The sequence below is a fragment of the Palaemon carinicauda genome, chromosome 13, assembly GCF_036898095.1.
Source record: "Palaemon carinicauda isolate YSFRI2023 chromosome 13, ASM3689809v2, whole genome shotgun sequence".
Taxonomy (NCBI): Eukaryota; Metazoa; Arthropoda; class Malacostraca; order Decapoda; family Palaemonidae; genus Palaemon; species Palaemon carinicauda.
Window position 1 is genome coordinate 139,387,986 of NC_090737.1, and position 15,000 is coordinate 139,402,985.

Genomic DNA, 15,000 nt, shown 5'->3' on the forward strand with positions numbered 1-15,000 from the left:
TGCTAGAAACTGTGTATTTCCTGCACGAAGAACTGGCTATCAGTTTGTTGAAGGTCATGTTGTCCTGGTGACTGCTGAGTTGGTTTATATTAAAGAATGGTTGGAACTTCTGCTTGACTTCGCAGTCACACAGGATGTTGAAGTTGTTGTCTAGGATTTTTCGCTCGTGAATGGGGTACCTGTTGCTTATAAGGAGGGATTTGGGAGCAAGTCCTACTACCGTGTTGTTCATGAAGACCAGATTGGATCCTCGACCTTTTGGTGTAATGCCCATTAAGGCCTCTGATCCAAGATAGAAGACGTGGTTGAACTCGAACAGTACCTGTTGATAAAAGATGTCATAATTATGTAATCAATTTAGGTAAAACAGAAAGTTTTCTAATGATAAGCTCATGAAAGATAAGAATTTTTATTTACTTTCTCAGATAGTTATAACGTAAATATTCTGTAAATATTATGCATGATTACAAGGTTTATAACTCAATACAGGCCTGTATGGGAAGTATAGTCAGGTATATTTGATTAAGGATAGTTTCATGATGATGATATTCAAGAAAAAACATCATATGCATGTTTTCCGCTTGTTGTTAACCAAACAATCTTCACTTTACTGTGAAATTACAATTTAAACTTAGTGTGCCTCACTTCATAAGCTCAATTAAACCCTTCAGCGAAGCAATTGTCCACATTTAGTGCTAAGTATGACATGATATACCCTTAAAACACTGAATCATTTTAGTTATGGGGAAATTGAATCGAACTAAGGAATGAAACCTTAACATACAGATTCCAATCCACCCGGAATTGAAGATACGAAACCTTGATACATACATTTTAATCCACCCAGACTTACTTGGCTATTAGAGGTGATTTCCATTGACCTGTTTTCAATGGCAGCAAATTCGTTGTGGGAAAAGATGACGAGCATCTGGCTCCGAAGACAGATAGTGTGGGGCATCAGATGAGGCAGTTTGTTGTGCTCCATCGTCCAGTCTTCGTAAACGTCCAAGTGAAAGCTGTGCTCCTCCATGGTTTCCACCTGCAGAGGAAAATTTGCATTAATAGATGTATTTTTGCATGTGTTTGCAAAACTATCGTTTCGTCAGGTGTAGCCTGCGTTAATTATTAGATAAATGATTGATTGATTGGTGATTATCTGGGGTCATGACATCAGTAGTCGTTGATTCTGATTAAAATATGGTTAATAAAGAATTAATAACATGATAAAAAACAGGAATTGATAAATAACTTTACAATGAAACATTTAAAATTTGATATACAGTACTTAAAAACGAGCAAGAAAGCCAGCTTCCACACTGATTGTTAAATGCTTTCTTTGGTGTCATAAAGTTTTAGCGTAGTCACTTGATATTTGCATTTTTCAGTGGGGAATTTTTAAGATTTTAAGATTAAAAATACCGTGTGGAAGCTGAAATTTATAATTTTAATGTAAAGGAATTAATAACACTAAAAGGAAATTATACTCACTTTGCTGTGGGACATTTTGAAATTCAAAAGTCGGGCCTGCGTGAGGGCGTAGCTGCGTATTTTCGAGATGTTGCATCTGCGGTGAATAAATCCAAAAGGTTTAGTTCTCACAAGTTAATAAGAGCGACAAATTCTATATGGAAATAATTCATAATTAAAATTGATACCATCTACCATAATATTAATAATAATAATAATTATGATTGATAATGATAATAATTAATAGTTAATATTTAATAATAATACACTTCTATATATTTTCAACAGTCTACTATCACATTTATCTGTGTGCAGTAGAGCAGTTATATCTCGCCGCCATTCTTTAGTAACCTTTCCCTTACCCCAAAATACCTTACAAGCCCCTGTCAGCTACTCATTTGCGTTACAAACACTGTACTGTAACATCACGCTTGTAATCTCATTAACTGGCACCATTCTATTCTTTGTATTCTTAATTTCTAACTATTCTTATGCTTCATACTTAATTTCTAGTTGTTCCAACACGGAGTACTTACCCCGAACTACTTTCTTAGGAGTATCTGGGATCTCCTCCCAACCGACCAGAGTTTTGTGTAGTTTACCCTAGTCCCGTTTTCTATGAGGGGTAACCTCAGGTGGAGTGATACAAGGCCTGAAGCTAACCCCAGGTCCTAGATTTTCTCTCTCGAATATCGCCATTATAGAACTTTTAATTTTTTTTGCAATTGTATTTTAGTTAAATCATAGATCTTTGTTAGCTTACACTTGCAATTTGCTCTTAAAAACGGTAAAAATCCTGGAATAAATATTACCAGGTATTTTCTGTTTTAAAAAACGGATATATTGACGTTAAGGAGTGATATTACGGTCACCAACCCGTAAAAGATAATGACAAATTAGGGTAAAAATTACGGTCGCCTGTATTTTACTGAAATACGGCTGTGAACAGTATATTTTTACGGAGAATTAACGATTGAAATTACGGTTTTTGTCAGTGTAGTTTAGATTTTGGTCATTTATACCACATTCCACCAATATTATTATTATTATTATTATTATTTGCTAAGCTACAACCCTAGTTGGAAAAGTAGGATGCTATAAGCCCAGGGGCCCCAACAGAGAAAATAGCCCAGTGAGGAAAGGAAACAAGAAAAAATAAAATATTCTAAAAACAGTAACAACATAAAAATAAATATTTCTTATATAAACTATAACAACTTTAACAAAACAAGAGAAAGAGAAAGTAAATAGATAAATAACTAGAATAAGTCATACCATTTAGGAATGACTAATTTCCTTTGTGACGTGCTCAAGTTGACATGCCAACGTGATGAGTGGTCTTTGTGACAGAGTAACACTTTAGAATGAGATGAATGGCATTGATTTGAAAGTATAAAGAAACCTTTATCTAAAAGTCGAAGTCTTTGTCATTTATTATTATTATTATTATTATTATTATTATTATTATTATTATTATTATTATTATTATTATTATTATTATTATTATTAATATTATTATTATTAATTTGGGTATTAAAATCCACAATTATATGGTATTGATTTGAAAATATAAAGAAACCTTTAACTAAATGTCAAAGCCTTTGTCTTTTATTATTATTATTATTATTATTACTATTATTACTATTATTACTATTAATATATATATATATATATATATATATATATATATATATATATATATATATATATATATATATATATATATATATTAATAATGATGATGATAATAATAATGAATGACAAATTCTTCGAGTTTTAGTTGAAGTTTTCTTTATACTTTCAAATCAATACCATATAATTGTGAATTTTGATACCCAAATTAATAATAATAATAATATATATATATTATTATTATTAAGTTGGGTATTAAAATTAACAATTATATGCGTCTGTATATTAAAAAATAGTAGGAACTTTCGCACTTTTTTCAGCTGAAGAGGCCCTTTGAAAAAAAAAGTACGAAATGTTTTTGTATTTTTAAATATACAAACGCATAAAATTGTGGATTTTAATATCCAATATTGACGGGCAAAGCATGGTGTTTTATTATTATTATTATTATTATTATTATTATTATTATTATTATTATTATTTTATTTCGGTAGGAGACCCTCCTTCAAACAAGTAGAGTTGAATATTGTTGCTGCATCGGCGGAATTCAATTTCTTGTCCAATTTCTCAATTTTACGGACAATTCTCTTTTCTGGGTTGCTACATTCAGCTAGCAAGTCGGCGAAGTTCATTATTATTATTATTATTATTATTATTATTATTAGCTAAACTACAATCCTAGTTGGAAAAGCAAGATGCTTTAAGCCCAAGAGCTCCAACTAGGAAAAATAGCCCAGTGAGGAAAGGAAATAAGGAAATAAACGATATAAGAAGTAATGAACAATTAAGATAAAATAATTTACACAAATTAACAACATTAAAACAAATATTTCATATATAAACTATAAAAGGACTTATTTCAGCCTGTTCAACATAAAATCATTTGCTGCAAATTTGAACTTTCGAAGTTCTACTGATTCAACTCCCCTATCAGGAAGATCATTCCACAACTTGTTCACAGCTGGAATAAAACTTCTAGAATACTCTATTCTATTCACCAAGGCACTTCCCCCAATGTTGGGTGGTAGCCGAGATCAATTAATGAACTAAAGGGGGACCTTTCCTATCTCCGCTCCTCCCAGCCTGACGAGGGATTCAGCAGAGTTTGGCTGGTACTGCTAGGGTGCCACAGCCCACCCTCCCACATACCTTGCTTGAGGGTACACTCGGGCACACTATTCTATCTTGTTTCTATTCCTCTTGTTATTTTAAATTTTCATAGTTTATATATGAAATATTTAATGTTGTTATTCTTAAACTTCTTGTAGTTTTTCCTCATTTCCTTTCCTCACTGGGCTATTCTTTTCTTGTTATTTTAAGTTTTTATAGTTTATATATGAAATATTTATTTTAATGTTATTCTTAAAATTCTTGTAGTTTTTCCTCATTTCCTTTCCTCACTGGGCTATTTTCCCTGTTGGAGCCCCTGAGCTTATAGCATCCTACTTTTCCAACTAGGGTTGTAGCTTAGCGAGTAATAATAATGTAGTATTAATGTTTTCCTTTGCTATCAATTGGGCTATTTACCCTGTTAGAGCCCTTGGGCTTATAGCATCCTGCTTTTCCAACTAGGGTTGTAGCTTAGCGAGTAATAATAATAGTATTAATAATGTAGTATTACTGTTTTCTTTTACTATCAATTGGGCTATTTTCCCTGTTGGAGCCCCTGGGCTTATAGCATCCTGCTTTTCCAAATAGGGTTGTAGCTTAGCCAGTAATAATAATAGTAATGATAATGTAGTATCAAGGAGTTTATTTTGTATCAATTGGTTCAGACAACACCCCTTACCTTATTATGTGGAGTGACAAGAACCTCGTGTTTTCTAAGTCAATGTCATTATTCTGGTCCTCGCTCCTAGCATATTGAGTGAAGGTTTCCGTTGGGATCTCTTCTATGGTGCAGTTGTTGAATGTTATGGCAACTTCTCGATTTGACCTGAAAAAAAAAATAAACAGAGATGAATGATAGAAAATTACTATGTCCCATATGTGGGTGAGATCATGATGAGGGTTAGATGGAGATGGTTTGGCCATGCTCTTCGCACTCCCCGAGAGAGATTAGTTCACCAAACAATGATAGAAAATTACTATGTCCCATATGTGGGTGAGATCATGATGAGGGGTAGATGGAGATGGTTTGGGCATGCTCTTCGCACTCCCCAAAAGAGATTAGTTCACCAAACGTTCAGCTGGGCTCCACAAGGCACTAGAAGAGTTGGAAGACCCAGCCCTACGTGGCTGAGGACTATGAGGCGCGAAGTAGATGATGATGAACGGAGATGGTTTGGGCATGCGCTTCGCACTCCCCAAGAGAGATTAGTTCACGAAACGTTCAGCTGGGCTCCAAAAGGCACTAGAAGAGTTGGAAGACCCTGGCCTACATGGCTGAGGACTATGAAGCGCAAAGTAGGAGATGATGAATGGAGAAGTAGTGATTTAAAAGCTCAAGATAGAGACCACTGGCAGAATGTAACCGAGGCCCTTTGCCATATGTGGGTGAGATCATGATGATGGGTAGGAGATGGTTTGGGCATGCTCTTTTCAGTCCCCAAGAGAGATTAGTTCACGAAACGTTCAGCTGGGCTCCAAAAGGCACTAGAAGAGTTGGAAGACCCAGGCCTACATGGCTGAGGACTATGAAGCGCAAAGTAGGAGATGATGAATGGAGAAGTAGTGATTTAAAAGCTCAAGATAGAGACCACTGGCAGAATGTAACCGAGGCCCTTTGCCATATGTGGGTGAGATCATGATGATGGGTAGGAGATGGTTTGGGCATGCTCTTTTCAGTCCCCAAGAGAGATTAGTTCACCAAACGTTCAGCTGGGCTCCAAAAGGCACTAGAAGAGTTGGAAGACCCAGGCCTACATGGCTGAGGACTATGAAGCATGAGGTAGATGATGAATGGAGAAGTATTGATTTAAAAGCTCAAGATAGAGACGACTGGCAAAATCTAACCGAGGCCCTTTACGTCAATAGGCGTAGGAGGAGATGATGATTATAAATAGGAATGACATGATAAATTGAAAACAAATGAGGAAAAATTACTATAATTTGTAAATGACTTTAAAAGATTTGGTTTAGAATTGTATCCCCCTCCAGTAACTGACTCTCTTTTGTATACTAGTGTTTGCGACCCGTCAAAAATGACGGCCAAGTATTTAGGTATGTAGAAACATACAAATTCGTGGGATTTGTGGCTCCCGAGTGTAACCTCTCGGGGTAACCCCCTCTTACCAGGGTATGACTACTCCCTCTCCCCTTATCTGAGGGATGGGGGAGAGACCGAGTAGTTATGTGTATGGTTATGCTGTAGTAATTGTAGTAGTAGTAGTAGTAGTTTTTAATAATGATTATAAGGGTAGTAATGACTAGTAGTAGTAGTAGTAGTAGTTTTTTAATAATAGTTATAAGAGTAATAATGATAGTTTTAGTAGTAGTAGTAGCAGTAGTTTTTTAATAATAGTTATAAGAGTAATAATGACAGTAGTAGTAGTAGTTTCTAATAATAACCATAACAAGGGTAATTATGACAGTAGTAGTAGTTTTTAATAATGCTTATAATAAAGGTAGTAGTAGTATTAGTAGTAGGTAGCTTTTAATAATCGTTATAAGAGTAATAATGACAGTAGTAGTACTAGTAGCAGTAGCAGAAAAATTGCCCTCCAGTACTCTTGTCCTACCATGTTACCCAAATTTCCATCCAATCCCTATTTTAAATCCTCAAAATCATCCTTGAACCAAAAGCCCTACGAAAGTAGTCATACAATACCTTGCTTTAGCGTTGAAAAGAAGCGACTCCTTCACGAATTGAACATTCGGAATGTTTTGAAACTGAATATTCCTTAGCTCCAGGTCTTCGCTATCAAAAGCCCCTCTCATGATTTTCACTCTCTCGAAGCCCTCGATGCTGAGGTATGTTGCCGTCTTGGGGATCATGCCTTTGTGGAGGTCCATTTGGTGGAATGTTGAACCCTGTTGGGAAGAGGACACTTTTTGAAATAGAACTGTTGAGAAGACACTTTCTAAAATTAAATGGTTTAGAAGAAAATCTCTATAATTGAACCCTGTTGTTAAGTAGAAAATTTCAATAAAATTTAACCCTGTTGTTAAAAAAACTTTCTAAAATTGAACAGTTTGGAAGAAAATCTCTAAAATTGAACCCTGTTGTTAAAAAGAAAATCTGGTTAAAGTTTAACCATGTTATTAAGAAGGAAGTCTTTCAAAAATTGAACCCTGTTAAGGAGAAAATCTTTCTAAAATTGAACCTTGTGAAAAAGAAAATCTTTGAAAAATTGAATCCTGTTGTTAAATTGAAAATCTTTCAAAAATTGAACCTTGTTGTTGAATAGAAAATCTTTCTAAAATTGAACCCTATTAAGAAGAAAATCTCTTAAATTGAACCCTTTTAAGAAGAAAATCTCTTAAATTGAACCCTTTCAAGAAAAAGATCTCTAAAATTGAACCCTTTCTAGAAGAAAATATCTCTAAAATTGAACCCTATTTAGAAGAAAATCTTTCTAAATTTGAACCCTATCAAGAAGAAATCTTTCTAAATTTGAACCCTATAAAGAAGAAAACCTCTCAAACTAGAACCCAGTTAAAAAAAAAAGTATCACTTACATGAATCATATGTTCGTGTTTGCAGTAAACATTCTTTTTCCCAGGGTCGCAAAGACAGGATAAACAGAGGTTGGTGGTATTTCCTGCTGGGGCATTTCGGGCACTGGTGTCTTCTTCTTCTTCGTGTCTTTCAGCCCGAGGGAGGTGTGAGTGGGGGTCATCTGTTTGGGGGGGGGGGGGATGAAAGAGAAATTAGTTCACCTTCAAATTTGACTGGAACCAGATTATTATTATTATTATTATTATTATTATTATTATTATTATTATTATTATTATTGCAATCTAGGCTATGACTAGTTGGAATAGCAGTTCTCTATAAGCACAAGGGCTCCAACAGGGTAAAATAGCCCAGTGAGGAAAGGAAACAAGATATAAATAAATTTTGACCGTAGTTTTGAATATCCTTGGAACCAGATTATTATTATTATTATTATTATTATTATTATTATTATTATTATTATTACATGCTAGGCTATAACCCTAGTTTGTAAAGCAGTATTCTGTGAGCCCAAGGGCTCCAACAGGGAAAAATAGCCCAGTGAGGAAAGGAAACAAGATATGAATAAACTTTGACCGTAGTTTTGGATATCCGTGGAACCAGAATATTATTATTATTATTATTATTATTATTATTATTATTATTATTACAAGCTAGGCTATGACTCTAGTTGGAAAAGCAGTATTCTATAAGCCCAATGGCTCCAACAGGGAAAAATAGCCCAGTGAGGAAAGGAAACAAGATATGAATAAACTTTAACCGTAGTTTTGGATATCCCTGGAACCAGGATATTATTATTATTATTATTATTATTATTATTATTATTATTATTATTGCAAGCTAGGCTATAACCCTGGTTTGAAAAGCAGTATTCTATAAGCCCAAGGGCTCCAGCAGGGAAAAATAGCCCAGTGAGGAAAGGAAGCAAGATATAAATAAATTTGGACCGTAGTTTTGGATATCCATGGAACCAGGATATTATTATTATTATTATTATTATTATTATTATTATTATTATTATTGCAAGCTAGGCTATAGCTCTAATTGGAAAAGCAGTATTATATAAGCCCAAAGGGTCCAACAGGGAAAAATAGCCCAGTGAGGAAAGGAAACAAGATATGAATAAACTTGACCGTAGTTTTGGATATCCATGGAACCAGGATATTATTATTATTATTATTATTATTATTATTAATATTATTATTATTATTATTATTATTACAAGCTAGGCTATACCCCTAATTTGAAAAGCAGTATTATATAAGGCCAAGGGCTCCAACAGGAAAAAATAGCCCAGTGAGGAAAGGAAGCAAGATATAAATAAATTTGGACCGTAGTTTTGGATATCCATGGAACCAGGATATTATTATTATTATTAGTAGTAGTAGTAGTGGTAGTAGTAGTAGTAGTAGTAGTAGTAGTAGTAGTAGTAGTAATATTATTATTACAAGATTGGCTATAACCCTAATTGGAAAAGCAAGATGCTATAAACTCAAGGGCTCCAACAGGGAAAAATGTCCCAGTGAGGAAAGGAAACAAGGAAATAGATAAACTACAATAGAAGAATAAACAATCAAAATAAAATACTTTTTTTATCATGCGACTGTCCTTTAAATTATTATATTCTATTCTTCAATATTTTTGTTTATTTCCTCATGCCACATTTTACTCATTTCTTCTTCTCTCGCCCTACCCTGTTATACAGAAACACTCCCTGCTGTAGCAATGACTCAAACTTTTACTTTAATCGTGGTCTGCAAGTTCTCATGTACTCTAATTATCTTTAATTTATGCAACTCATACTTTTAATTACATTTACAGCCACATTATAACCTTTTCCTCTCCAACTTTAATTTTTCATAACGTAAGCATCAACAAATTAGCGGTTAGATATTCTTCACGCCACCCCTTTTCTCACTAGTTCATTCATCAAATTACTTTTCCAATAGTAACACAATCTAAAAATATATTCCTTATCATCTTGTCTTTCTTAATTACTGTATCATCATCATCATCATCATCATCTCCTCCTCCCACGCATATTGATGCAAAGGGCCTCTGTTAGATTTCGCCACTCGTCTCTATCTTGAGATTTCAATTCAATACTTCTCCATTCATCATCATCTACTTCACGCTTCATAGTCCTCAGCCGTGTAGGCCTGGGTTTTCCAATTCTTCTAGTGAGTGCCTTGTACATATGGATCATTTTCTCCGATAAGCTTCTATTTCCTATAATCTGTAAGACATTTTCCTTTCTCATTCATTCCACGAACTATAAACTATAAGACATTTTCCTTCTCATTCATTCCACGAACTATAATCTATAAGACATTTTCCTTTCTCATCCATTCCACGAACTCTCTAAACTATAAGACATTTTCCTTCTCATTCATTCCACGAACTCTTTAATCTATAAGACATTTTCCTTTCTCATCCATTCCACGAACTCTATAAACTATAAGACATTTTCCTTTCTCATCCATTCCACGAACTCTCTAAACTATAAGACATTTTCCTTCTCATTCATTCCACGAACTCTTTAATCTATAAGACATTTTCCTTTCTCATCCATTCCACGAACTCTATAATCTATAAGACATTTTCCTTTCTCATCCATTCCACGAACTCTATAAACTATAAGACATTTTCCTTCTCATCCATTCCACGAACTCTATAAACTATAAGACATTTTCCTTTCTCATCCATTCCACGAACTCTATAAACTATAAGACATTTTCCTTCTCATCCATTCCACGAACTCTATAAACTATAAGACATTTTCCTTCTCATCCATTCCACGAACTCTATAAACTATAAGACATTTTCCTTTCTCATCCATTCCACGAACTCTATAAACTATAAGACATTTTCCTTCTCATTCATTCCACGAACTCTATAATCTATAAGACATTTTCCTTTCTCATCCATTCCACGAACTCTATAAAGTGTAAGACATTTTCCTTTCTCATTCATTCCACGAACTCTATAATCTATAAGACATTTTCCTTTCTCATCCATTCCACGAACTCTATAAAGTGTAAGACATTTTCCTTTCTCATTCATTCCACGAACTCTATAATCTATAAGACATTTTCCTTTCTCATCCATTCCACGAACTCTATAATCTATAAGACATTTTCCTTTCTCATCCATTCCACGAACTCTATAATCTATAAGACATTTTCCTTTCTCATCCATTCCACGAACTCTATAATCTATAAGACATTTTCCTTTCTCATCCATTCCACGAACTCTATAATCTATAAGACATTTTCCTTTCTCATCCATTCCACGAACTCTATAATCTATAAGACATTTTCCTTTCTCATCCATTCCACGAACTCTATAATCTATAAGACATTTTCCTTTCTCATCCATTCCACGAACTCTATAATCTATAAGACATTTTCCTTTCTCATCCATTCCACGAACTCTATAATCTATAAGACATTTTCCTTTCTCATCCATTCCACGAACTCTATAAAGTGTAAGACATTTTCCTTTCTCATTCATTCCACGAACTCTATAATCTATAAGACATTTTCCTTTCTCATCCATTCCACGAACTCTATAATCTATAAGACATTTTCCTTTCTCATCCATTCCACGAACTCTATAATCTATAAGACATTTTCCTTTCTCATCCATTCCACGAACTCTATAATCTATAAGACATTTTCCTTTCTCATCCATTCCACGAACTCTATAATCTATAAGACATTTTCCTTTCTCATCCATTCCACGAACTCTATAATCTATAAGACATTTTCCTTTCTCATCCATTCCACGAACTCTATAATCTATAAGACATTTTCCTTTCTCATCCATTCCACGAACTCTATAATCTATAAGACATTTTCCTTTCTCATCCATTCCACGAACTATAAACTATAAGACATTTTCCTTTCTCATCCATTCCACGAACTATAAACTATAAGACATTTTCCTTTCTCGTTCATTCCACGAACTCTATAAACTATAAGACATTTTCCTTTCTCGTTCATTCCACGAACTCTATAATCTATAAGACATTTTCCTTTCTCGTTCATTCCACGAACTCTATAAACTATAAGACATTTTCCTTCTCATCCATTCCACGAACTCTATAAACTATAAGACATTTTCCTTTCTCATCCATTCCACGAACTCTATAATCTATAAGACATTTTCCTTTCTCGTTCCTTCCACGAACTCTATAAACTATAAGACATTTTCCTTTCTCATTCATTCCACGAACTCTATAATCTATAAGACATTTTCCTTTCTCATCCATTCCACGAACTATAAAAATATAAGACATTTTCCTTTCTCATCCATTCCACGAACTCTATAATCTATAAGACATTTTCCTTTCTCATCCATTCCACGAACTCTATAATCTATAAGACATTTTCCTTTCTCATCCATTCCACGAACTCTATAATCTATAAGACATTTTCCTTTCTCATCCATTCCACGAACTATAAAAATATAAGACATTTTCCTTTCTCATCCATTCCACGAACTCTATAATATATAAGACATTTTCCTTTCTCATCCATTCCACGAACTCTTAACAATTCCATGATTTTATTTCATGAAGACCTAATATTATTTTATAAGCTCCAAGAGATGGTAAATATATGCTCAGCTCTTCTCTATCTTATATTTATATTATTTGACCCATTTAATGTAAGGTATTATAATATGGTCAGTAGATTTCGTGGTTAGTAGCAGAAATGTCTAAAGTGGTCGGTCATCATTAGAGATTGTTAGATAAGAGAATGAATTCATATATAATTTAGACTATAATTTTAATGAGATGTTATTGGTAACCTAATAAATTTATATATGCTATATAGATTATAATTTTAATTGGAGATTGTTGGTAACAATGAATTCATATATACTATATAGACTATACCTTTAATTGGAGATTGTTGGTAACAGAATGAATTCATATATACTATATAGACTATACTTTTCATTCGAGATTGTTGGTAACAGAATGAATTCATATATACTACGTAGATTATAGTTTAGTTACATTATATTAGCAGATACCACATTGTAAGTGTATGATAATCTACTCTACTTAAACTTACTGTCGGTGCGTAGAATTTCCGTATCTAGAGAGTGATACGAACTGTTTAGTGTCCTCTCGTGATCTCCAATTGAGTGAGGTCTATCATAAAAAGTCGTAGTGTTGGGAATATCGTCCAGTAGTTCCGTTTCAGATCTGTCCCCTAACGTGTTTTGAATCGCTTCAGTTACATCATTTTCTTTTGCCTTATTCTCATCTTGTGTCGGAACTGGAGTCGTGACTGATATGTAGGTTCTTGTGTTGGTCTCACCATCCAGAGTGTCTGGAAAGATTGCGTCATTTGGTTTTCCAGTGATGTGCTCTGTATGACTGACAGAGTCTGTAATGAAGTGAATTTCTTTATTGTCTACTTTATCATTCGTTGGTTTTACAGTGACGTCCTCTGTATGACTGATAGATTCTGTACTGTGAGGAATTTCTTGATTATTATTCACTGTATCCTTTGGTACTCCAGTCACATCATTTATTGATGCGTTAGGATTTTCTGTAGCTTCATTTTCATTAGGATCTTTATCCATTGGCGATCCTGTAAGCAGATGAAAGTCGCGTCCATTTTCTTCATTCCGTCTTACATTGTCTGTTGGAGCATTCTCCATTTTACCATCAATCGAAATTGATTCGTTGTTTTCCAATGCCTCTCTTTTCTCTAAAGACGAGATCAATCTCTTCAATATCTCGGGTGTTCGGGCCGAGGTTCCATTCACATGATGGTAGGCGTCTTGGGCATCGATGCCCAGGGCACCCAGGAGGGCGATTACACAAAGGATAGGGATCATTTTAAATCCTAGAGGATATGTTATCCCTTCACTTTGAACGTTTTCACACACAAGATTTATACTTTAAACACTTGTTTATATTTCTAAGCTTTTGAATAACTTTATAACACTGAAAAAGCAAAATCACTTCAAATTATGACACAACACTTCACCGTTGAAATCTAACTGATCCTATGCCTGTGGGCCATTACTTTTGAGTGACCTTCTCACATCTGAGGACAGGATATGCTTACCTTTCTCAGAAACATACGTCAAATTGGGGGCGCAGTTCGTAGTAGGATATGATGTCACGCTGGGTAATTCACGAATCTCTTTTGTCTCTCAGTCGTATTTCTTCACCGGAGATTTGGGGCTTTGTTTTCGCTACATTTGATGAAAGGTTTTAAAGGTCACTCATGAATGGCAGAGGCAAGGGACAGTGACGTTGCCCTAGCAAGCAGGACAATACCATAGAGTCTGACCATATATACACAGGCCACTCATGAATGGCAGAGGCAAGGGACGGTGACATTGCCCTAGCAAGCAGGACAATGCCCTAGAGACTGACCATATATACACAGGTCACTCATGAATGGCAGAGGCAAGGGACAGTGACATTGCCCTACCAAGCAGGACAATGCCCTAGAGACTGACCATATATACACAGGCCACTCATGAATGGCAGAGGCAAGGGACAGTGACATTGCCTTAGCAAGCAAGACAATGCCCTAGAGACTGACCATATATACACAGGCCACTCATGAATGGCAGAGGCAAGGGACGGTGACATTGCCCTAGCAAGCAGGACAATGTCCTAGAGACTGACCATATATACACAGGCCACTCATGAATGGCAGAGGCAAGGGACGGTGACATTGCCCTAGCAAGCAGGACAATGCCCTAGAGACTGACCATATATACACAGGCCACTCATGAATGGCAGAGGCAAGGGACGGTGACATTGCCCTACCAAGCAGGACAATGTCCTAGAGACTGACCATATATACACAGGCCACTCATGAATGGCAGAGGCAAGGGACGGTGACATTGCCCTAGCAAGCAGGACAATGTCCTAGAGACTGACCATATATACACAGGCCACTCATGAATGGCAGAGGCAAGGGACGGTGACATTGCCCTAGCAAGCAGGACAATGTCCTAGAGACTGACCATATATACACAGGCCACTCATGAATGGCAGAGGCAAGGGACAGTGACATTGCCCTAGCAAGCAGGACAATGCCCTAGAGACTGACCATATATACACAGGCCACTCATGAATGGCAGAGGCAAGGGACAGTGACATTGCCCTAGCAAGCAGGACAATGCCCTAGAGACTGACCATATATACACAGGCCACTCATGAATGGCAGAGGCAAGGGACGGTGACATTGCCCTAGCAAGCAGGACAATGTCCTAGAGACTGACCATATATACACAGGCCA

At 35.3% G+C, this 15,000-nt stretch overlaps 2 protein-coding genes across 13 annotated transcripts in view; one reads left to right on the plus strand and one right to left on the minus strand.

Annotated features, from left to right (window-relative positions):
- LOC137652527 (uncharacterized) overlaps positions 1 to 13,721 on the minus strand; it is a 15,370-nt gene extending 1,649 nt beyond the window's left edge. The window contains exons 1-7 of the mRNA XM_068385981.1: positions 12,802 to 13,721; positions 7,720 to 7,880; positions 6,869 to 7,071; positions 4,889 to 5,035; positions 1,489 to 1,564; positions 854 to 1,039; positions 1 to 322 (exon numbers count right to left, since the gene is read on the minus strand). The exon at positions 1 to 322 is cut by the window's left edge and continues 1,649 nt beyond it. Of these exons, the coding sequence (XP_068242082.1) occupies positions 1 to 322; positions 854 to 1,039; positions 1,489 to 1,564; positions 4,889 to 5,035; positions 6,869 to 7,071; positions 7,720 to 7,880; positions 12,802 to 13,576 (1,870 nt within the window). The 5' untranslated portion in view covers positions 13,577 to 13,721. The remainder of the gene's footprint in view (positions 323 to 853; positions 1,040 to 1,488; positions 1,565 to 4,888; positions 5,036 to 6,868; positions 7,072 to 7,719; positions 7,881 to 12,801) is intronic.
- hiw (highwire) overlaps positions 1 to 15,000 on the plus strand; it is a 171,481-nt gene that overhangs the window by 99,025 nt on the left and 57,456 nt on the right. The gene's annotated exons all lie outside the window — the stretch shown is intronic.